The sequence below is a fragment of the Hemicordylus capensis genome, chromosome 6, assembly GCF_027244095.1.
Source record: "Hemicordylus capensis ecotype Gifberg chromosome 6, rHemCap1.1.pri, whole genome shotgun sequence".
Classification (NCBI taxonomy): Eukaryota; Metazoa; Chordata; class Lepidosauria; order Squamata; family Cordylidae; genus Hemicordylus; species Hemicordylus capensis.
The window spans coordinates 168,008,481-168,033,865 of NC_069662.1; the positions used below are offsets into that span (position 1 = coordinate 168,008,481).

The following is a 25,385-nucleotide window of genomic DNA, read 5'->3' on the forward strand; positions in this document are numbered from 1 at the left end:
GCAAACTACTCCCAGCCTCCCTTCACATGTGCCCTGCCCCATATATGTCTCTTCCATCAGTGGTTCTCACCCATATAGTTGGAGAGCACACAGGAGAGTATGAAGGGTTCATATTCCTCCTTGTAGCTACAAAAGAGAAGAGGGCACAGTTCATGCCAAACACAAACATGGGCTCTGTTTCAAGAAGTATACAATGATCTTTGGACCGATGGCCATTCACCCCTGATATCTCCCGTCTCCCTACTGCTGACTCTCATTCTCTCACTCTCAGAAGCTCTAGAAACTCCAGCCGTCCTTCGGTGCTGCCATGGATCTCTTGGGGAGCCTCCTGGTCCTCTGCCTCTCCTGTATGTTTTTCCTGGCCGTGCGGAGGAAGAGGGCCAAGCACCAGAACCTGCCCCCTGGCCCGACACCCCTGCCACTTATCGGGAACCTCCTACAGCTGAAGTCCAATAACATAATGGAACCCCTGCAGAAGGTAAGAAATGGGAATTCAGCTCTGCTGCATTTTCACTCCCTGATCCCATCTCTGTTGAGGACTTCAGGCATCACTTAATACTGCTGGATCGAGCCCTCCAAGAGGGCTTTCTGCCCCGCATCCCAGCTGGACCTTTGTGTCTCACGTCAGGCACTGCTAAAACAACAACAACAACAACAACAACAACAGAGATAATATTTTTCCACTTTTATTTTTTTGCCCCTTCTGTCTTACTTCCCCCCCTTCCCTCAAAACTGGTGCTGGCCGCAGTTGCAAACTACATAACGACAGGACACAAACAAGGCATTTTGGAGTCAGCATCTACCAGCTGAAGACCAGCAACCAAACATTTTTTTTTTAATTTAACATATTTTTATACTGCCCAAAACTTACATCTATTATCAAAATATGAAATTCCAGCCTGGTTTTTTTTACAGACACAGTTTTGGTTGTTTTCATTGACATTCTACACTGGAAAATAAACAAGGGATGTTTTCCCTGTTGGCTCTAGCATTAACCTGGGCTTCCCAACCTTGGGTATCCAGATGTTATTGGACTACAACTCCCATCATCCTCAGCCACAACAGCCAAAGGGCACTGTGGCTGGGGGAGATGGGAGTTGTAGCCCGACAACATCTGTGGAGCCAAGGTAGGGAAGCAGAATGATTGGGGCGGGCAGTGTTTTGCAGTGGCACCAGTCTCTCCTGGGAGGTAGGTTCCAGAAGATGGCCCCGGAGCGCTCCTGCTCTATGCCATGGTCTTTGGCCGATGGCATCCCACAGGGTTCCTTTCTGTCTGTGATGCTCTTTAACATCTACATGAAACCTCTGGGAGGGATCCTCAGGGGGTTGGGGTGGAGAGGTGCTGCCTGGATATGCTGGTGACTGCTGGACTCCACCAAGGCTTGAGGCCAAAACTCTGCTTCACACTCATTGCAGCAGCTTTTGGGTCTTGGGGTCACAAGTGACCCCCGTCCTCCTTGGCTGTCCTTCATTGGTTTCTGGGTAGGAAGAGGAGTCTTGTCTGGAGCAGACCTTGCCTCATTTTCAAGGTCCGCTTTGGTCCTGGTGTGTTGGGTGTCTCAATCCTGGTTCCTGCTCGGCTTGGCTTCAGGTTGCCACAAGTCCAGGATTGGCCTGGACATTTCAGGAATTGGACGCCCTGTCCAGGATGTAGGAAAAGTCTTGTCCTGGATATGAAGTGTCCAGGAATTTGAGCAGGAAGATTGCTTTTATGGATGTTATCCTTTTTTTCCCCCTGGTGCTTTTCTCCAGGTCTTTCTAAGTGGGCACAAACTAAAAGATCTGCTGAAGGCAGCAACATGGGACATCAAATATAGAATAAAAAAGAATAAATGTCCCAAGTCCAACTCTTGGTTGGACAATGGTTATTTTTAAAATTGTTATTCAAGAAAGTCAAAACTTAACACAAGTATCTTTCATTTCTCACCTGCACTTCTGTTTCTGTCCTTATATTTCTTTCACATCTTTGGTTGTGTTTATTGGGGTGAAGTGCACCTAACACCCTCCTTGTTAAGAACGCTATAGGGAGAAAAGTGTGAAACAGCCACTCCAGTGCCAAGCCCTCTTTCCAGTCCTTAACCCATGGACCCTGGTTTTCTGATCAGCTTTGACGCTTGTCTTCAACTCTTCTAATCGTGGTTCCTGATTTTCTGCTCGACTTTGATTCTTTGTTTTGGCATTCACCCCAAGCTAAGCTTGTTTGTTGACCTCAGTCCACAGACTGTACTGTTGTTTAGTTTATCTGTTAGCCAGATTGCATTCCTGGAGAAAGAAAGGTGAGTACCAGTTGCGGGGCGGGGTGTGGACAGCAGGATAGAGAGCATGCCCTCAACTCCTGCCTGTAGGCTTCCAGCAGCATATGGTGGGCCACTGTGGAAATAGGATGCTGAACTAGATGGGCCTCCTTGGGCCTGATTCAGCAGGGCTGTTCTTACGTTTTTATGTTCTTAGGTGGGGTACTCATCTCTAAGTAAATAAATAGCATTGTTTCTGGGATCAAATTTGTTTTGCCCCCTGTGGGAACATTCAAAGAAGTGATCAACATACCAAAAGGTAACTCAGCTCCTGGTGGTTTCTTCTCTCACACACCAGCCTCCATTTGATCAGTTTGTCTGAATGCATCAACAGAGGCCTTCACCCTGCTTAAGTTCTTTCCTACCTGCGCTGTCTCTACAGATGTGTGAAAAATACGGACCTGTGTTCACGGTGTATTTTGGCCCAGAGCGGGTGGTGGTTCTCCACAGTTATGAGACAGTGAAGAAAGTTCTGGTTGAACACGGAGATGAGTTTACCAACCGAGGCACCTTGCCAGTAGCAGATAAGATCAACAAAGGATTCGGTATATTATTTGTTTATTCCTTTGTCAGACCCATTTAAAAGTTATGTTCAATGTTCATACACCAGGTATACGATATCCACAAGAGCGGTCACTCACATGTTATGCTGAACACAGGTACAGATGTACACTTCTATCTGTCCCATGCATTGGAAGGGCTGCTGGTATCCAGGTCCACTTTTTAAATGAACACAGGTACAGTCATCGAGCCTATGATCACACAAAAAGCAAGTCACAGGAGTTTGAGCACCAGTACATGGTAGATCTTTTCATGGGCTAGCAGGGAGACCCAGTTGGTGTCCTGGCTGTGTACCCTTAGGCAGCATATGCCCCAGATCTTCTGTAACACAATAAGTTCCATGGGAGATGTGTGCTGATGTGTAGAGAAACTGATAACCAGGGAAGGTAAGGCAGGGAAGCTGTCACAAGATGAGTGTCATACTTGTGAAATGTCTTGCATCCACAAGCATTCTTGCTGCAGTGTCCCGGAACATCTGAAGCTTCCAAAAAGTCTTCAAGGGTAGCCCCACATAGAGTGCATTGCGATAATCCAGTCTGGATGTTATGAAAGCATGATAAGAGTGTTTGCTTTCGTCCTCGGCAAAGCTTCACTTGCAGCTCAGGGTGCAAGAGCAGGGCAGGCTGGTTTTTCCTGGTCAGCTAGCAGTCCTAGAAATCATGGTCATGAAGGCCAGCTCACATGTGTGTTGTGGCCACTGAGTGTGTCCTGCATATGCTTAGGAGTTCCTGCAGGAGTAGCATGTGTGAATCTGTATCCCAGGCAGGTTGGCAGCCTGGCTCATTGGCACTTCTGGCCTGTGGAGAGGTGCAGTTCTGTCTTAGGTAATTATTGACCTCCTGACCTAGGATGCCAGTTCAAATGGATACATAATGTGGAAGCCATTTTGAAAGGCGAACACTGTGCCTGCAGGAGAGCAGTGGGTGGTTCTCAGAGGAGAAATGACCAGGGCAGGGGGGAGAGGAAAATTTCCTCTTTAAAGGAACCCCAGTTTATATTCCCCCACTTCCTGTATTGCTTGATTGTGTGAGCATTAAAGCTGTATCATGACCTCAAATTCAGGGGGAAAACACCACATCACTTGGGGAGACACCCAAAATTCAGATGCCAGGTGACCCTGTGCTACTGGGGACCACCACCCCAGAAGGAGAAACCAAGCTAACACCCCCACAACAACCAGAGGACACTGGTCTGTCTCCATCCTCTGATTTGGATGTGATCTCTGAGGACCTCCAAGTCCTTGCAGGGGCAGAGGGCTAGCATTTCTGGAGCCAGTGCTTAAGACACAAGGCAAGGTGGCCCCTTGTCTTGAAATAGCACCTTCCTAGAGGCAGGGCGGGACCAATTCACCCTGCCTGAGCAGCAGCTATAAGAACCAAGAAGTCACTGGAGCAACATCCCCTTCTAGGCTGCAGTGCCTGCCTTCTGTTTCCCTGCTCTGTGCTCTCCAAGGTCCTGACTCTGGCCTTCAGAGCTGCCCAGTCTGGCCCGTCTTGGTGGAGACCCAGAATGGGATAAGTCATGAGAGTTGGCTCCACATCCAAAGACAGTAAAGTAGGAACGGACCCCTAAAAGGAAACAGTAATACCCAGGCATTCAGGCATTCAGGATCTGTGTGAACACACCACATGGGATAGTGTGCCAATGCATTAGAGATCAGAGCAGTGTTCCCTCTATCAGGGATTCCCAGACGTTGTTGACTACAACTCCCATAATCCCCAGACAAAGGCCATTGCACCTGGGGATGCTAGGAGTCGTAGTCAACAACAGCTGGGAATCCCTGTTAGAGGGAACAGTGCAGCAGAGGTGTGACCCACTTTCCCCGCCACAAATTGAATCTGCGTGGATTCTGGATGTACAAAAAGAGCTACTCTTCATCTTTCCTGTGAACAAAACAGAAAGGAATACAGTGTTGGATGTAGCGGTGGCCAACCGGAGGCTCTCCAACCTTGGTTGGACTACAACTCCCATCATCCCTGGCCAATCTACACTGTGGCTGGGATGATGGATTGTAATCCAGTGACAACTGGAGAGCCTCAGCTTGGTCTGCATAGCAAGGTCACTCACATTTCAGGCAAGGCAAACAGTAGAGCAGCCATTCTGAAATTCTCAGCCTGTCCTCTCTAAGCAAAGAGGCACCTTTTTAGAAGTGGTGATTCTTTTTACTGAGCAGGGGGAGAGCAACTGTCCCGAACCATCCCCAGCACAGCATTCCTCCAGTGGCTGTTGCTGGGGTCTATCTTATGTTTCTTTTTTGGACTGTGAGCCCTTTATTTATTTATTTATTTACATATAAACCATCTTGGGAACTTTTGTTGAAAAGCGGTATATAAATATTCATCATGTTCTCCAGGTATCTTCATGTCCAATGGTGAGCGTTGGGTTCAGCTCCGTCGTTTCTCCCTCACAACCTTGAGGGACTTTGGGATGGGGAAGAAAAGCATCGAGGAGCGAATCCAAGAGGAGGTCAAGCACCTGGTGAAGGAACTCTGGGCCAAAAAAGGTTGGTGGCAGATACACACATGCATTGTGCCCTGTCAGTCTTGTGGACTCTCCATGTAGCAGCTTGTCTAAGGCCACTTAGGAAGTCCATAACTCAGCTGAGATTTGAACTGGAGATTTCCACTGTGCTCATTCAGCAGGGCTTTGTTGCAAAGGAGTGACATTGATAACTGGATAGGTCCAAGCTTTGCAGTCTTTCCGTTTCTCTCGGCAGGCCAGCCCTTTAACCCAGCGTTCCTCTTCAGCGCTGCTACCTGCAATGTGATCAGTCACATCCTCCTTGGAGAAAGGTTCGATTACCAAGATCAGCAGCTTCTCCAGATCCTTCACTGGATCACTGAAAGTCTCCGGATTGAGAGCTCCACTGCAGGGCAGGTAAGCTGGCTTGGAAGAAGAACATGAAGGGGATGAAAATAAATTGTGTGCCGTTGAATGGTCGAAAGGGGCGGGTGTGTTTAGGAAGGGCAGAATGGATGGAGTGTGGGCTTTAGATTGGCACAGTAGTGTCAGTATAGTTTAGATGAGGAGTTTTCCCTACATTCTACCATCTTCATATATATATTTCTCTTAGGTGTACCCATTGCTCATCCTATGTGTGGCAGTTCTCGCGAGAGTTCACGAATGAGCTGCCAGATAGCAACGGAGACAGTGGGGTGGAGGAAACTGCAGCTGCCAGAAGGTGGGTGGGAGGCGGAGAAGGCAGGCCAGCCTCTCTCTCTAGCCTACCTGCTGGCCCAAAGGAAGGATGGCTTGGCCACTGGGCTGAAGAAGGCAGTGGCAGTCAGGAGAACGGGGGGGTGGGGGTGGGGGTGGCAGCTGCAGCGGGTGGATAGGAGAGGGTGGAGCAGCCTCTCTCGCCAGCCCACCTGAAAGCCAAAAGAATTTATGGGAGAAAACGGCAGTGGCAGCCGACTAGAGGAAGCAGACGCGGGCTGGCCTCAGGCAGCCGCTGCCTGAGGAAAAGGCGGGGGCAGCCAGCACATCAAGAAAGAAGGTGGCGACTGCCTGGGGAAGAAAGAGATGGCCGCCGGCTGGCCAAGGAAGTAAGCGGTCAGTTGGCGGGGGTGGGGGGGGAGAAGAAGAAAGCAGCAGGGGCCGGGCAGAAGAAAGTGGCGGTGGAGGAGTCTACGGCTGGTGGGGGAGTTGCAAGAATGGGGGAAAGCCCTTCACAGCAGAATTTTTATTTATTTTTATTTATTTTTGCATTTTTATACCGCCTTTCATTAAAAAATAACCCCAAGGCGGTTTACAAAAGTTAAAAACATACAATAAAAACACAATAAAAACATCATGCTAAAAGTATAGAAACATATAAAAACAGGCATAAAACAATACAACAGATAAAAACACCCACAGCAGCAGTAAAAACGATGATGTAAAAGCCTGGGTAAAAAGCCAAGTCTTTACAAGCTTTCTAAAAGCCGTGATGGAGTCTGAGGAACGAATGGCCACTGGGAGAGCATTCTAGAGCCTGGGGGCAGCAACAGAGAAGGCTCTGTCCCGAGTGCACAACAGCCAGGCCTCTCTCATTGTTGGCACCCGGAGCAGGGCCCCCTCAGATGTCCTTGTCAAGCGGGCAGCAACCCTTGGGAGCAGGCGGTCCCTCAAATACCCCAGGCCCAAACCGTTTAGGGCTTTAAAGGTCAAAACCAGCACCTTGAATTGGACCCGGAAATGAACCGGTAGCCAGTGCAGATCTTTCAAAATGGGGGTGATATGTTCCCAACGGGCAGCTCCGGATAAAACCCTCGCTGCCGCGTTTTGCACTAGCTGCAGTTTCCGGATATTCTTCAAGGGCAGCCCCACGTAGAGTGTGTTACAGGAATCCAGCCGCGACGTGACTAAGGCGTGGGTAACCTTGGCCAGATCTGCCTTCTCGAGAAAGGGACGCAGCTGGCGCACCAGCCGAAGCCGTGCAAAGGCACCCCTGGCCACCGCCTCTAACTGAGCTTCCAAAAGCAGAGCCGGGTCCACTAGTACCCCCAAGCTGCATACTTGCTCCTTCAAGGGGAGTGCAACGCCATCCAGAACCGGTAAAATCTCCTCATCCCGATTGGCTCTCCTACTGACCAACAGTACCTCCATCTTATCCAGATTCAATTTCAGTTTGTTAGCCCACATCCAACCCATCACGGCCTCCAGCCCCCGATTCAGGACATCCACCGCCTCCCTAGGATCAGATGACAAGGAGAGATAGAGCTGAGTTTCATCCGCATATTGCTGACAACTCAGTCCAAATCCCCGGATGACCTCTCCCAGCGGCTTCATGTAGATGTTAAACAGCATGGGGGACAAGACCGAACCCTGCGGGACCCCACAGGCCAACGGCCACCCCACAGGCCACCCCACAGGCCAACGGCCACGGGGCCGAGCAGTAGTCCCCCAGCACCACCTTCTGGACCCTCCCCTCAAGAAAGGACCGGAACCACTGCAACGCAGTGCCTCCGATTCCCATACTCGAGAGGCGGCCCAGAAGGATACCATGGTCGATGGTATCGAACGCCGCCGAGAGGTCCAGCAGAACCAACAGGGACGCACTCCCCCTGTCTAGTTCCCGGCGTAGGTCATCCACTAGACCAAGGCAGTCTCAGTCCCGTACCCGGGGCGGAAGCCAGATTGAAAAGGGTCCAGATAATCCGTATCATCCAAGACCCTCTGCAGCTGGGACGCCACCACACGCTCCATCACCTTGCCCAAAAAGGGGAGGTTAGACACAGGTCTATAGTTGTCCAGGTTGGAGGGATCAAGGGAGGGCTTTTTTAATAGAGGTCTTACCACCGCTTCCTTGAGGCACGATGGCATCCTGCCCTCCCTTAATGAAGCATTAACGATCACCTCCAACCATCTGCCTGTCCCCTCCCTGGCAGCTTTTATTAGCCAAGAAGGGCAAGGGTGAAGAGCGCATGAAGTCGCCCGCACACTGCCCAGGATCTTGTCCACATCCTCAGGCCGCACCAACTGAAAAGAATCCAACACAACGGGACCAGATGGTACCAAAGGCACGTCTGCCGGAACTGCCAAAACTCTGGAGTCCAGGTCAGCACGGATGCAAGCGACTTTATCTGCAAAGTGACAGGCAAACCGATCACAAAGAGCTGTAGATGACTCCTCCCCCATTGTCTTGGGGGAATGTGTGGAGCAAACGTTTTCGGCACATGAAACAGCTCTGTTTGCCTGCACTGAGCAGACACAATGGAGGCGGAGAAAAAGCATTTCTTCGCCGCCCCCACCGCCACGGCATAGTCCCTAAAATGGGCTCTAGCCCGTGTTCGATCGGATTCGTGACGACTCTTCCTCCAGCGTCGTTCTAGCCGTCGTCCAAGTTGCTTCATCGCCCTAAGCTCCGCGGAAAACCAAGGAGCAGAACGGGCTCCACCAAGCCGGAGAGAGCGTTTGGGGGCAACCGTGTCAACAGCCCGGGCCATCTCTCCATTCCAGAGATCAACCAAGGCCTCGACAGGGTCACCAGCTCTGGACACTGGAAACTCCCCGAGGGCCGTCTGAAATCCAAGCGGATCCATAAGCCTCCAGGGGCAGACCATCTTAATCGGCCCACCACCCCTGCAGATGGGGTGCAAGATGTTTACTTCGGGGATGAAATTGACAGTTTATATAGCTCTGTGCTCCTCTCGCACTCCCTGCAATCTTTCTCCTGTGTGAGTTCCCACTGTTTGTTTCAATTTTTTCCTCCAACCACTCACACCTCAGGAGGAGGCACAAGACGCCTCCCTTCAGTATTACTTTTTTTTAGTTTGACAGCCAGCTCCAAAAAGTGACAAGTCAAAGCAACAGAACATTACCCCAACCTGCAGTCTCCATTGTTAGGCTTCCAAACATCTGCATATTCAAACATCCACATATGTAAGCTGTGTTGCTATGGTGACCAAACTTTGAAGAAACACATTTTGCTTGTGCTTCCCTTTAACTCAGGAATTCATCCCTCCCCCTCCCCTTCTGGACTCCATAGAATTGCATCAGTCTGCGGCAACCACCCCCCACTTCTCCCAGCGCTTGCCATTGCAAATCACTCAAAGAACATACCAGACTGAGCTGTCACACTCTCCTTTGCTGATACCTGGGTGGATTTACAGGGGAAAAAAGGGGGGGACCACGAAATTGCAACTAAGCCAAAATGTTGGAAATGGCCCCTCCGCACATCAAAGGGAAATGTTGGGTTTTCTTCAGAAGCCACTAGAAATACAGGATTTTAAAAAGCCGGACATTCTTTGGGCTAAGCCAGAATGCCCAGCCTCGCCTTTGGGGGGAAAGAAAGTCATGTCTTTACTGGTCCATGATACGTCGGGGTAAATACAACCAATATTTGGACTGGCACACTCCAATCCAGAGTGGATTTGAATTAAAAGCCATGTGTATAAAGTAGGCCTGTGCATTTAGATTTGGGTACAAAATGTTTTGTGCCCGACAATGGCAATTTCGGAGGTTTTGTAAACAAAACAAAATCAAGAATTAAAAAACAGAGATTTTTGTTTCCAAATTGAAATGACTCTGTTTTGGAGCCGAATGCTTTGTTCTTTGGTAAAGCATTGCAACTGAAATTGACTTCTGCAGCTGAGGCACTGAGTGATTAGTAGAAGATAAGATATGCAAAAAACTGGCAGAGCTTCCTTGATGGGCATGAAATGTTTAGTTAAGTATGTTTTGTATTCAGTGATTGAAATGCAAACTGACCTTGCAAAGGGATTTGGAAGACAGCATTTTGAGACAGAACTACCCAGATATCTTTGGCAGCTCAATGCAATTCTAAAGCTCTTGCTAAAGGCCATGATATAAGTTGCATGGAGAAGCTTTTCCAGAAGCTGTTTAGGAAAGTTCTGAAATTACACAGGATTTTCTTTCCAAAGGTTTAGAAATAATTTCTTGATTTGTTCAGGGGACTTTTGAAGAGCTATTTTGTTTTTCTTCAGATTTTTATGAGTTATAGTGGTGTCTAAGTTTTGTTGCCCAAGTTGAACAGTCTAATGTAATTTAGGCCACAATGTAATTTGGTGGGACATGATGTCTAAGCCAGGGGTTCACAACTTTTGCCATTGCAGGGACAGGTCATCTACATGGGACTGTAGGAAACAAAGGCGGGGGGGATATCCCTGTCAGTCTATTGACATCCCCAGCAATCTTAGTTGCTTCTTTCTTTCTTGTAACCATGATCCATGGTTTTGTACTTTCTTAAATGCAGTGAAAGTCTTAAACTTCAAAAATTCACCAAAAATCGCCCTTTGCCTAATTCCTCTGAAATGCGGGTGGTAGCTTCCACCCATTGGGCACTACCAACACCACTCACTAGTTTTGCCCCGAGGCCATTTTTTAAAATCCAAAACATTTTGGATTCGGATTTTGCAATTTCGAACAAAGAACAAAATGGGGTGTTTCGGATTGGCTGATTTGAACAAAGAACAAAATGGAGGTGTTTCAGATTCAGGCAAAAATAAAAAACCAGGGGAACAAAACAAAACACACAACCCTAGTATAAAGCCTCCAGGGAGACCAAGCGCTGAATCCTGACTGAGATGCTGTAACATCCTCCCTTGGCTGCCCCATTCCAGGTGCTCCCTTGCATCCTTTCCTTGAGCCTCTCTTCTGTGGCCACCTGCTCTTCTTTACACACACACACACACACACACATGCTTCCATGGATGCGGGGGCTGGGGAAGGGATGAGGTAATCCTACACCTTCCCATGAAGTTCCCTGCCAGGAGTGGGGACATGATTTGTTAATGGCTGTTAACCTGCAAAGGAATAGCCAACCAGCCAACAGCTTGTCATTTCACAGCAATCTAAACAGATGTCACAAAATGGCATTTAAGAGTCCAGGGAGCTCAGTTTTCCCATGAAACCAACCCTGAAAATCTTCGAGGAACCTCATACGAGCCAGAGAACTGGAGTGTGCAAAGGAATACAACCCAGGATAGAAGGGTGGGAGTGCATGCATATTTGAGGTGTGTATGGATACATATTTTTTCCAATGCTGCAGGCTGATTTCATTCATGGGACCATCATTTGTGCTTAAAAATGGATACAAGCCCACCAAGGAATTCACCACCACATCTATCAATCTATCAACCCTTCCTTCCCTTTCTCTCTCAGCTCTACAACCTCTTCCCCAGGATCATGGACTACTTGCCTGGCCCTCACCAAACCTACTTCAAAAACCTCATCTGTATCTACAACTTTATAGACCAGAAGGTGAAAGATCACGAGGAAACCGTGGATGCCAATGATACTCGAGACTACATAGATTGCTTCCTTCTAAAAATGGAGCAGGTAGGAAACGGACGAACACAGTGAAGTCATTCACATCAGCACCAGGGGGGTGGGCTGGGGGAAAGGCAGGAGCCTCCATGCCTCCCCACTACCCGGTAACCATTTGCCCATCAGGGCTCCAACACCTGTGCACCCACACGGGTGGCGTGACAGCAAGCCAAGTGGCAATCAGAGGAGAAGCAAGCCAGGGATGCCAGGCATCCCACAATGCACCACACAAGCAGCATGGTGCTTTGGGGAAGCTCCACCCTGCCTGGCTGCTCCTTCCCCTCAGCTCTATCATAAAGATGGCTGCCAGCAGCGCAGAGCCCCAGACAACCAGACCTTGAGGTAGGAGGCACCCGCTTGTCCTCCAGGTATCCCACAATGTACCACTCAACAAGCGTGGTGCATTGAGGGATTTCCCTCATGAGTCCGGGGGCTCTAGGCATGACTCACCCAGGTAAAGTTGGGTAAGTCACTGACTTAGGTAGGTAAAAGGTCAGGTTAAAGTCTCAGGCTGTCCAAGGAAGCAGTGGCAGGATCATCCTCAGCCTCAGCATCTGTTATAGAAATCCTGACCCCCCTAGACCAGGGGTTACCAACTCTGGGTCCCCAGATGTGGTTGGACTACAGCTCCTATCACCTCCAGCTACATCCCCAGCTGAAGGCCATTGTGCCTGGGGATGATGGGAGTTGTAGTCCAACCTCATCTTGGGCTCAAACATTGAGAACTGCTGTCCTAAACAGCAGAGTGTGTTCGGGCCGAACTAAATGGGGCTTATGAAGAGCAGTGGGAGGGTGTTTCCCGACAAAGCTATGCTTTATTTGAAAGAGGGAATTCTCACTGTTTTCCTGCTGGATGTTCAGATGACATACTTGACCCCCATGCTGTACTGTCTCCTGGCCATTTGCAACAAATCCTATGAAACTATTTTATTAAGGTTTGGCAGCAAATGGACAGCACATGGCGCTGCAAACTTGGGTGTGATGGCCAAGTGCGTCATCTGAATACTGATAAGAATAGTGGTAACAATGTCAGTCTCAGATTGAGCATCTTCCTAATGGAAACACCCAGACACTCTTTACTATGCTGCAGAAGGCCTTGGCAGCTGGAAAAGCAGAACATTTTATTTTAATGGAAGCCACCCCAAGCCACTATAGGAAGGGTAGCATATGAATCAAATAAATAAGTATATAACTAACTAACTAACTAACTAACTAACTAACAAAATAAATAAATAAATAAATGAGTTGCAAAATTGTTCTTGGGCAAGGATTTCAATCAAGAAATTGATAGCACCCTGCACCAAACCTCCTGATGGTCTCTTCTAGCGGTTTCATGTAGGTGTTAAAGAGCACTCGAGACAGTATGGAGCCTTGTGGAACTCCATACTTTAGCTCTTGCTTTGCAGAGCTGCAGTCTCCAAGCGACACCATCTGGAATCTACCAGAGAGGGAAGAACAGAATCACGGTAAAACAGTGCCAACCAATCCCACCCTCCTCAGGTGACCCAGAAGGATAACATGGTCGATGGTATCAAAAGCCACCAAGAGATCCAAAAGGATCAGCAGTCGATAGCCCATCTGGAGATCTCCCTCTGTCAACAGCCAATTAGAGATCATCCATCAGGCCGACCAAGACAGTCTCAACCCCATAGCCCACTCAAAAGCTGATTTGAAATGGATCTAGATAATCTGTATCATCCCAAACTGCCAAAATTGACACATCCTTGCCCAACCATAGAAGATTAGAAAGGGGTCTGTAATCAGTTAAGTCTGAGGGATCCAATGCAGGTTTCTTCCAATAAAGTCTAATAAAAGCTGCCTTAAGACTAGGAGGCATCCTGCCCTCCCTCAGGGAAGCCTTTATAATATTCACCAGACCCTCTCTGATAATATGATTACTAGATGAGATTAGCCAAGTTGGGCAAGGCTCAAGAGAACAGGTTGTAGGACACACAGTCTGAAGCACCTTGTCCACATCCTCAGGAATCACATACTGAAAGGAATCCAATCCAATCCTATAAGAGGAGTTGCTGGACATCTCTACAATCGACTCTGCAGTAACTGTAGAATCCAGCTTGGCCCAGATACGAGAGATTTCATCTGAAAAATGTTTGACGCTTGTTTAACTATCAAGTCAGCCCTTGGTATGGAGGGTGACTTCCTCAGCATTTTCCCTGCTTTCAGGAAAAGCACAATTCCAAGACTGAGTTTACTAGAGAGAACCTGATTATGACGGCTTTTGACATATTCTTTGCCGGGACAGAAACCACCAGCACCACCCTGAGATACATCTTAATGGTCCTGACAGAACACCCAGCGGTGGAAGGTATAACAACAACTGAATTTTCTTCTGCTTGCTAATAGATTGCATGTCTCTTAAAGGAGGGTGATTATGCTGGAGATCCATGTTTCTCAGGCAGCTGATTTGTCATTTGCAAAATGTTGTCTGTCTGTCCCTTACTGTCATGGCTTGTTAATTTCACTGGTTTCCTTCCCTGCCTTATGCCACAGACCCCAGAGAGGTTCCAGTATATTCCAACCACATTTTGTCATGAAATCTACTCCAAGCAACAGGCTAGGCTGAGAGGGAGAGGCTCACTAAGCTGGAGGGCAAAGAGGCTGGTGGGGCGCGGCTGCAGCACAGAAACTGTGGCAGTGGATTGTGCACAAAACTGGTTTACCCAGTTCGGTTCGAGTCCAAACCAGACACAAACTGAACTGGGCATGTTTGGTTTTGTGCCCGTTGAACAGACCTCTGGCTCGGCTCAGATTTGAGTTGGGTTGGGGATTCTAAAGTTAAACAAAGTTTTTGTTTAATTTTTTTTTAAAGAAACCTCTCGGTTGGGCAGCCTTGGGGGATACTGCCATGCCCCCGGGGGTCTCTGCCATCCCCCCCAACTGGCCTCCCCCCACACTTTAAAGGGCCAATTTAGACTGGTTTGGGGTAATTCCAGCTCTTTCTCTGGTGGCAGTGGCCATTTTGGAGATTGCCATGCATGCGCCTGGAATGGACCAGAAATGGGCCAAAACAGCCCTTGGAGGATCAGGGGGAGGCCAGCAGGTTGAGGGCACAACAGCAGAAACCACCGCACAGCTGCAGTGAGTGTTTAATTTATTTTTATTTAAAACAATAATTTAGAACCCTCCAACTGGCCCTGAGCCGAGCTGGACCAGATTGATGGCAAACCGGCTCGATACATCCCTAAGACATCAGGCTCAAAAAATTCTCTCTGGAAGACTTGAGATTTATTTCTCAGGCAGTGAAAACACAAGATTAATCTTGTGGAAGCCTGAAACTGAGAATTTTCCTAAGCATTCTGGATGCGGAGAACAGCCAAGGGACTCTACCAATACACTGAGAGGTAGCATTGTCGGGTTGAGCAAGATGGGCCTTTGTCTGATATTGCTATGTGTACTTAAATGCTCCATCTTTGAATCCATTTCCAGCAAAGATCCATGAGGAGATAGACCGAGTGATAGGCCGGGAGCGCCCTCCTGTTATGAAGGACCGCCCTCAGATGCCATACACGGAAGCCGTCCTACACGAGGCCCAGAGGTTTCTTGATTTACTCCCTTTAGGGCTCAACCGTATGCCAAGACAGGACGTTGAAATTGAAGGCTTTACCATACCCCAGGTAACGGGAGGTCAATCTATTGCAATTCGAGACTAGGCTGCTAAAGGAGTAGTCCACTCTTTGTTCCAAAGGTTAAGCATTATAGACATGAAGAGTTAGGCAGGATTTCATATTCCATGAACCCTCTTCGCGAACTTGTTGAAAAGTGATGTCTAGGTTAGGGAGCTTGGAGGGGAGATTTCTTTATCTAGCCCAGCTTCTACAGCAGAATTGCACAGTTAAGGAGAGCACTGCTAATTAATATTGTCATGGAGTTAAAGTTCTTCTAAATGAAGTGATTTATTTAGAAAACCCATCAGGGAGATAGATAAGGCCTACATGCCTTGCTGCTAGCTACATACAGGAAGAGCGAATGGGAGAAGACAGAAATCTCTCTCTCCAGCTGAGAGAATGAAAGCTGAGACTCTCAGGGGGAGTAGAGAAAGCATAGTCAGAGAGGGGATTCCCTTGCTCACTATCTCTACCTCTAGTGCCCCTAGTGGTCAATAGGTTGCTGGTGCAAAGGGTCGATACCATCAGGAACTGCATTTCCAACAGTCTAAATATTCTAGATAAACAGATCTGAGGGAGAGATTTGGTGGAGTTACAACCAAAGTCAGATTGGAAGGGCTGACTTAAGCATGTTGCCCCTTGAGTTTGGAGCAGCCCCGTCCCACAAGACCTCTGTGATGCCACCTCTCTTGCAACCTTCAAATGCCCTTCAAGACCCACCTTCTCTATGAAGGTTTGGCACAACTCCTCCCTCCCCACGCCCAACTGTGGGTGTGGTCATGCTGAGGCTCTCCATCTGCAGTGGGACTACAACTCCCATCAATCCCAGACACAACAAACCTCACTGTAAGAAGAAAGGAAGGGGGACTGAGTTGGAGGCTGAGGTAAGCAGTGTGATAAGATGTGTTTATATCAGTCACACAGACTTAGGCTTGCTTACTGTGGGAGACTTCCAAGCTGGAGGTCTCTAGCTGTTGCAATACAACTCCCATGATCACCATAGGAACATAGGAAGCTGTCTTCTACTGAGTCAGACCCTTGGTCCACCTAGCTCATTATTGTCTACACAGACCAGCAGCGGCTCCTCCAAGGCTGCAGGCAGGAGTCTCTCTCAGCACAATCCTGAAGGCATTACACACAGGGATTTTACTTCAAATCTCCTCTGGAATGGTGTGTGCCAGCCTGCATATTAGCTGCATTTACCCCGAAGTCCCTGCGGGCTATCAGAGACCAGTACAGACAGGACTGTATTTTTCCCCAAACCGAGTCTGCACTTTCTGGCTTAACCCAAAGAATGTCTAGCTTTATGAAATCCTCTAGTTTCAGCAGTTTTTCAAAAAAAAATACCCGAGGCTTGCTGATGGGATCTGAGCTGTCGGTGACTGACCAGGAGAGGGTTCTTGGGTCTTGGTGGACAGCTCGTTGAAAGTGTCAACTCAATGTGTGGCAGCTGTGAAAAAGGCAAATTCCATGCTAGGGATCATTAGAAAGGGGATTGAAAATAAAACGGCTAATATTATAATGCCCTTATACAAAACTATGGTGCGACCACACTTGGAGTAATGCGTACAATTCTGGTCACCACATCTTAAAAAGGACATTGTTGAACTGGAGAAGGTACAGAAGAGGGCAACCAAGATGATCAGGGGCCTAGAGCACCTTTCTTACGAGGCAAAACTACAACACCTGGGGCTTTTTAGTTTAGAAAAAAGATGACTGCGGGGCAACATGATAGAGGTCTATAAAATCATGCATGGTGTGGAGAAAGGGTAGAGAGAGAGATTCTTTTCCCTCTCACACAACACTAGAACCAGGGGTCACTCCATGAAATTGATCGCCAGGAAGTCTAGGACCAACAAACGGAAGTGCTTTTGCAAACAATGCATGATCCACTTGTGGAACTCTCTGCCACAGGACGTAGTGACAGCCAACAACCTGGATGGCTTTAAGAGGGGTTTGGATAACTTCATGGAGGAGAGGTCCATCAATGGCTACTAGTCGGAGGGCTGTGGGCCACCTCCAGTCACAAAAGGCAGGATGGCTCTGAGAACCAGTTGCAGGGGAGTAATGGCAGGAGAGAGGGCATGCCCTCAACTCCTGCCTGTGGCTTCCAGCAGCATCTGGTGGGCCACTGTGAGAAACAGGATGCTGGACTAGATGGGCTTTGGGCCTGATCCAGCAGGGCTGTTCTTATGTTCTTATGCTTCTGTAATGGCATACAATGTCTCCCTTGATGTGTGGAGTAGCAATGCAGTAATTTGGCTTTTCAAAACTCAATGAAAGAGAGTTTACATGGGATGTATGTATGTATGTATGTATTCATTCATTCATTCATTTGATTTCTATACTGAACTTCCAAAAATGGCTCAGGGCAGTTTACACAGAGAAATAGTAAATAAATAAGATGGCTCCTTGTCCCCAAAGGGCTCACAGTCTAAAAAGAAACACAAAATAGACACCAGCAATAGTCACTGGAGGTTCTATGCTGGGGTTGGATAAGGCCAGTTATTCTCCACCTGCTAAATAAAGAGATTCAACACATTAAAAGGTGCCTCTTTGCCTAGTTAGCAGGGGTAACTTGGCAAAGTTAATAGGTATGCAGAATGGATGTAACCTGAGCCTTTTTGTCTGAGCTGATTCCATTAGCCTGCAATTTTCTTCAGGACAGAGAGAAAGCTCTGATTTCTCCTTTAAACTTCCCTGCCTCTTAAATCGTCTGGTGTGTGTGTAGGGGCGGGGGGTCATGAGATGATGAAGGCAGTCACTCACAAAGGCAAGGGTTAATCATTCTGCTGTTTGATCCAGCATTTAGCAACTTCATGCCGGTCTTCCGTTCCTCCATAGCTCAAACAACAACAACAAAGTTTTCTTGCCACCTCCTCTCCGTGATGTGATTTGTGATTGGTTGGAGGAAAAACCCAGAGCAAGCTGGTGAAAATGCACAGGGAAAAGATCTGCAAGAGATTGCGGAGAGGAGCCGGCCCTATGTGAACTGTCCATTTAGTCCCCCAAATTAAACAACTTGCGAATCTACTGCAAAGCAGATTCACACTTCAGATACCCCGCAGCATGAAAGCATGTGCGAATAACTCCCTGGAGATGCCAGGGTGGGAACTTGGAACCTTCTGCATGCAACCATCCAGATGCTCTTCCCAGAGCAGCCCCAGCCCTAAGGGGAATATCTTACAGTGCTCGAACATCTAGTCTCCTATTCAAATGCAAACCAGGGTGGACCCTACTTAGCAAAGGTGACAACTCATGCTTGCTACCACAAGACCAGCTCTCCTGGGGATGACGGAAGCTGTAATCTGAGAAGACAAGACTATGATAAGTCTGGCACCTGCATCATGATATTCCCCCGCTTAGCCCTGTGTCCATCTTAGACCTCCCCTTCCTTTCTTCTCTCCCCTCTCTCTGTGTTTTAGATTATACACTACCCAGGAGCAGGGACTGCTGGCAAAGGACCAAGCATGCTGGGTCTGCTCAATCAATAAACAGGAATACATCAAGAGTGGGGGAGCAGAGGGGAGGCTATGGATGGGAATGTGGCTGGCCAAGGGAATGAGAGACAAAGAGGAGCAGACACATTCACACGTCTTTAGGCCTCATTTCACTGGAGAGTGGGGTTAAGATCCAGCTCCGGAGAAGAGCAGAGTTCTGAAGCCGGCTGTTGGAGAAAAGGAAGGCACAGAACCACAGGAGTTGTCTCTGGAGCAGTTGCAGGCATAGGGGCCAGCAAGCGAGAAAGGGCAGAGCCTTGTCTGGGGGCAGGAAGACTTTTGGCACCTCAGAGCGGGAGAGTGGGATGTGACAAGAGAAAAAGGCAGACGAATAGGAAGTCTCATATTTATGAGCAATAGAATTTGGGGGCTTATAATGGCGGAACCTTTTTTTTTTTTTTTTTTTTGCTGCTCGCCTTATCTGAAGCAGCAATACTGTGCCCCCTTAGTTCTTGAAAATGAATGATTAACTCTTGATTGTTACTCTTTGGGTGTTGCCTTGCTCTCTCCTCTGCTTTTTCCTGTAGGGAACCACCATCTTTCCCATGCTGACTTCCGTACTGCATGACCCTAAACAGTTTAAAAATCCACATTTGTTTGACCCAAAACATTTCCTGGATGAAAGAGGAACCTTCAAGAAGAATGGAGCAGACATACCTTTTTCTGCAGGTAGGAATGGAACTGCTGCAAGGAAAAGAATATATGTACAGCCCTGCTGGGTCAGTTAAAGGTCAAGTGTGTCGTCGGGTCGGTGTCCACAGAGCCTTGTGGTTTTCTTTGGTAGAATACAGGAGGGGTTTACCATTGCCTCCTCCTGCGCAGTATGAGATGATGCCTTTCAGCATCTTCCTATATTGCTGCTGCCTGTTAGAGGTTTTTCCCACCGTGTGGGAAACCTACCAGTGGGGGTTCCAACCAGCAACCTCTGGCTTGATAATCAAGTCATTTCGTCCAGCAGCCTCTTTCTGGGAAGACTAGACCTGTGGTCAACCTGTCCCTCCTTCTATTTCCTTCCCAGTGACTGGGATTCAGAGAGGCACCCTCTGAAGCTTAATGTAGCCTGCAGCAGTCATCATGACTGTGAGACACTGATAGGTCTATCGGCCATTAACCTTTATATCCTCCTTTCTGTGCTACTGGGGACATGCTATCGCCCTCCATATCAAAACGCTAGCAGTGACTGGGAGTTGCAGCAGGAAATCAGGGAGGCGTCAAGGAGAAGCAGGGCTGTAATAATGGGTGACTAGAATTACCCACACATAGAGGCTATTCTGACGATCAGCCGAAATCGGGCTAGGAGAGCCTAAGTACCCCTCCCCTTAAACCGGGTTTGCAGAGCGAGCGCAATCCCAGTTTTTTAAATCGTTATTAGCCGCTGCGCAGTTGACCCCCCCCCCAAGGAGGGGGGAAAAGCTCACACAGGGCATACTGGTGCTTCTGGGGGCTGTGTGGCCCCCGAACACCCCAGCCCCCGCTGGCTCCATCACGGAGCCGGCAATCGTGTGAGTGGCCGATCCGGCTGCCCAGGGCTCCCACCCTGCTTGTGCGGCTCACTCTCACAAACTGGGTCTCACTGATTGTGAGACCCAGCTCAATGACTGGGTAAATTCACAGTCAGGTAATGACAGAGAGGTCTAATTTCTAGATACACTAAATGACTGTGCCCTAGAACAGTTGGTCTTGGAACCAACCTTGGACTTAATCCTGAGTGGCACCCAGGACCTGGTGCATGATGTCAGTGTCATCGACCCTTTTGGGAACAGTGACCATAGTGCGATCAAATTCAGCATACCTGTGGGGAGAGAATCACCAAGGATGTCTAACTCAGACATTTTGAATTTCAGAAGAGGAAACTTCTCCAAAACAAGAAGTATGGTGAAAAGAAAGCTGAACGGGAAAATCAGGAGAGTCACTTTGCTCCAGAATGCATGGAGTTTACTCAAAACCACAATACTAGAAGCCCAGTTAGATTGTATACCCAAAAGGAGGAAAGGTACCACTAAGTCCAGGAGGAAGGCAGCATGGCTAACGGGTACTGTCAAGGAAGCCATAAAAGGGAAGAAGACTTCCTTCCGAAATTGGAAGGCCTGTCCAAATGAAGAGAACAGAAAGGAACACAAACTCTGGCAAAAGAAATGCAAGATGACAATAAGGGAGGCAAAAAGAGAGTATGAGGAATATTTAGACAGAAGTATCAAGGGGAATAACAAAAACCTGTTTCAATATATCAGAAGCAGGAAACCTGACAGGGAGGTGATTGGACCATTAGACAATGAGGGAGTGAAAGGGATTATTGAGGAGGATATGGAGGTTGCAGAGAAGCTCAATGAGTTCTTTGCGTCCGTCTTCATGGCAGAGGATACTGAGCATATACCTGTTCCTGAACCAGGCTTTTGGGGGATGGAGGCTAAAAACTGAGTCAGGTAGCAGTGACGAGAGATGATGTTCTAAACAGTCTGGAAAAATAGAAAACTAGAAAATCGCCAGGGCCGGATGGCATCCATCCAAGAGTCCTCAAAGAACTCAAATGTGTAATTGCCGACCTCCTTGCTAAAATATATAACTTATCCCTGCAATCAGACTCTGTACTGGAGGACTGGAAAGTAGCAAATGTAACACCAATTTTCAAAAAGGGATCCAGGGGCGATCCGGGATATTACAGGCTGGTAAGCTTAACATCTGTTCCAGGCAAATTGATGGAAAGCATCCTCAAAGATAAAATTGTAATGCACATAGAAGAACAGGCCCTGCTGGGAGAGAACCGGCATGGCTTCCGCAAAGGTCAATCATGCCTCACAAATCTTTTGGAGTTCTTTGAGAGTGTCAACAAGTTTGTGGATAAGGGTGATCCAGTTGACATAATATACCTGGACTTCCAAAAAGCTATTGACAAAGTTCCTCATCAAAGACTCCTGAGGAAACTTATCAGTCATAGGATAAGGGGACAAGTACATGTGTGGATTGCTAACTGGTTGAAGGACAGGAAACAGAGGGTAGGAATTAATGGAGAATATTCACAATGGAGGGAAGTAAGAAGTGGGGTCCCCCAGGGATCAGTACTGTGTCCGGTACTTTTTAATGTATTCATAAATGATCTAGAAGTAGGGGTAAGTAGCGAGGTGGCCAAATTAACAGATGATACCAAACCCTTTCGGAGGCTAAAATCCAAAACGGAGTGTGAGGAGCTCCAAAAGGATCTCTCCAAACTGGGTGAGTGGGCAACAAAATGGCAAATGCGGTTCAATGTTGGCAAGAGTAAAGTGATGCACATTGGGATGAAAACCCCCAACTTCAAGTATACATTGATGGGATCTGATCTGTCGGTGACTGACCAGGAGAGGGATCTTGGGGTCATGGTGGACAGCTCATTGAAAATGTCTACTCAATGTGTAGCAGCTGTGAAGAAGGCCAATTCCATGCTAGGGATCATTAGGAAGGGGATTGAAAATAAAATGGCTAATATTATAATGCCCTTATACAAAACTATGGTGCGACGACACCTGGAGTACTGCATACAATTCTGGTCCCCACATATAAAAAAGGACATTGTAGAACTGGATAAGGTGCAGAAGAGGGCAACCAAGATGATCAGGAGCCGAGAGCACCTTTCTTATGAGGCAAGACTGCAACACTTGGGGCTTTTTAGTTTAGAAAAAAGATGACTGCAGGGAGACATGATAGAGGTCTGTAAAATCATGCATGGTGTGGAGAAAGTGGAGAAAGAGAAATTCCTCTCCCATGAAATTGATTGCCAGGAAATCTAGGACCAACAAACGGAAGTACTTTTTCACACAATGCATAATCAACTTGTGGAATTCTCTGCCACAAGATGTGGTGACAGCCAACAGACTGGATGGCTTTAAGAGGGGTTTGGATAACTTCATGGAGGAGAGGTCTATCAACGGCTACTAGCCGGAGGGCTGTGGGCCAGCCTCAAAGTCAGGATGCCTCTGAGTGCCAGTTGCAGGGGAGTAACAGCAGGAGAGAGGGCATGCCCTCAACTCCTGCCTGTGGCTTCCATCGGCATCTGGTGAGCCACAGTTTGAAACAGGATGCTGGACTAGATGGGCCATGGGCCTGATCCAGCAGTGCTGTTCTTATGACACTGATAGGTCTATTGGCCATTAATCTGTATATCCTCTTTTTAAAGCTATCATAGTAGCCAAACCTGCAACTTGTGGCACTGGATTTTGGTAATTAATTGTGTGAAGACCACCTTCCCTTTGTCCGCCCTGAGTTGACCCCAGTCAGTTGACTGGACATCTCTGAATTCTAGTAGTGAAAGGGAGCAATCGAGCTAATCTTTGGAACAGACAGGGATTTGTGGGAATGGAGTTTCCCTTCTGAAACATAACCGGCTGGTGCCTTCTGTTCCCCTCTACTATAGGGAAGAGGAACTGCCTAGGAGAGGGTTTGGCCCGCATGGAGCTCTTCTTATACCTCACCAGCATCCTGCAGAACTTTCGTCTCAAACACCCTCCAGGAGTCACCAAAATCGACCTCACACCAGATGTCAGTGGGATAATGAATGTACCACACCAAGTCCAGATCTGCTTCTGCCCACGCTAATCAGCTGCCTCCCCACCCATAGTATTGCTGGGGGTCTCACAAGGACTTCCACTTTCTCTCACTGATTCAGTCTCTAGCTACAAAATAGATATGAGCCTCTTGGGGTTCAGGATTAGATCTGCTTCTTAGCTTCACCCAATGGATCCTGGGAACTGGACTTTCAGAAGGCTTCACAGCATTCTCTGCAGAAGGCACCGACAGGCTGTTTCTTTGCCAGGTGGCTATCAGAATTACCACACTCATGATAAAGTAAAGTAAGGCTGTGCCTCTATCCAGAGAGTGGATTCTTTTTCAATGACAAACAATGAATCCACTCTCATTTGCTACCAGAGAATCTACTCTCACAACACCTCTGAAACAATAAAACCCAGTACTCCATGGGCTTGTGGGTTTGGGGGTGATTTGTATCCTATGTGCACTACACCACCACTCACTCTGGGCCACCCCAGTGCCCCCCAAGTGGAGTTATGGGGCTGCTGAAATCCCCATTATTCCCTATGGGGGTGAACTTAAAGATACGCAAAGTTCAGGAATTCTTTAAATATCCTCCCTTGCTCAATCACTCTGAAACCTGGATAGTAGCAGGCATCCATTGGGGCACTACCACCCAACCCACTCTTCTGCCCCCAAAGCCCCTTTTCTGCCCTGAATCTTCCCCAAAGATCCACAAACTTCAGAAATTCTTTAAAAATCACCCCTTTACCCAGTTCCTTTGGAATCTGGTTGGTAGCAGGCACCCATTGGGGCACTACCACCCAACCCACTGTGGCACTCCTAGGGGGCACCCACAGACAAAAATGGGCACTGTCTGTCCCCATTGTCCCATAGGGTGGATGCAGCACACATTAACAACAGCAGAGCTTTGCAAAGAACAAGGTTTCCAAAGGTCACGCACATCCACTGTGTCCCACTATCCCCCCCCAACAGAAATGCAATTGATCTACACACAACAGTGTGAAACAACAACAATGAAATGCACTGTCCCACACACACCCTCCCTATGCAGGATAACAGCAGCAGCCAGCAACAAACAAGCAAGCAAGCAAGCAAGTGTGATATCACAGATGCAGCAGACTAGGGCCAACAACAGCCTCAAATGTGCCCTGCCCTCCCTCCCCCAAGCAATTCATCAACAAGCAACAGACACAGCTACTTCTGTGGCACCCGGACATAAAAGCAGGTTAAGTAAGGATGCAAAACAACATTCTGCCAGTGGAACAGAAAGAGGTTTGGCCCCCCCTCCCACCTACACAAATAAGAGTGATGATGACAACAATGCCAAACCATTTTTGGAGCACTTTTTTGACACTTCTGCAACGGATCGGAGCCTATGACACCAGCACAACCTATTGTAGATGCAAGCAATCTAGTTTGAATAAAAACGCAGATGATGCTAGAAGTCACAATATGACCCAATCTTCATTGCAAAGAGGTCCACAGAGAGAGAGAGAGAACTTGTCCTGTGCCCATGCCTGAGGCCCCCAAAATACACAGGCACAACACCAAGCCAAACAAAGGCATTTGAATTGCATATTGCAGAGAGAGAGAGAGAGAGAGAGAGAGAGAGAGAGAGAGACTTGAGATTATGTAGGGGGAAACATAGTATACCTGTGCGTATGTGCTCTGCAAAAGGGTTAGTAGGTTTATTCATTTGATTTAGGGTTTAACATTTTGGGGTTTAGGGTTAAAATTTTGGCTATGGCTTCAGAATGCCATGTGCTCTATGTGTGGTCACGGCTGGGGGTGGAGCGTGGGGGGTAGGTGGGTGCACATGTGTATGTGCTGCTGCTGCTTCAGTCACAGACCGCAACGTCCTTTGCATCCATAGCGGCAGTTTGGGCAGCAGCATAGCACAGAGAGGAGCTCTGTTCCTGAGCTCCTCACTTCCACTGTGCGAATAATTTTTTTTTTCTTCGCCCGACTGCCGCGGGCTGGAGTGGGTAAGGTGGGCTCGGGCAGCTGGGTGGGCGGGTGGGCGATAGGCAGGGGCGACGGCCTTCTCATGGGCCATTTTGGCCCATAATCAATTGGGGGGAGGAGCGGGGAAGGGGATTTTGGAAAGCTGG

General features: G+C 48.0%; 1 protein-coding gene across 2 annotated transcripts; it reads left to right on the forward strand.

Annotated features, from left to right (window-relative positions):
- The first annotated feature begins 247 nt into the window (after positions 1-247).
- LOC128329874 (cytochrome P450 2C19-like) lies at positions 248-24,725 on the forward strand. 2 transcript variants are annotated; one of them, XM_053261730.1, is made up of 9 exons: positions 252-478; positions 2,677-2,839; positions 5,209-5,358; positions 5,572-5,732; positions 11,460-11,636; positions 13,809-13,950; positions 15,072-15,259; positions 19,278-19,419; positions 23,138-24,725. In XM_053261730.1, the coding sequence occupies exons 1-9, from the start codon at positions 308-310 to the stop codon at positions 23,317-23,319; spliced, it is 1,476 nt and encodes a 491-aa protein (XP_053117705.1). In that variant the 5' UTR covers positions 252-307; the 3' UTR covers positions 23,320-24,725. The 2 variants fall into 2 exon arrangements, with proteins under 2 accessions (XP_053117706.1, XP_053117705.1); XM_053261731.1 differs by lacking the exon at positions 23,138-24,725 and having other exon boundaries at positions 248-478; positions 18,095-19,414.
- The last annotated feature ends 660 nt before the right edge of the window (positions 24,726-25,385 follow it).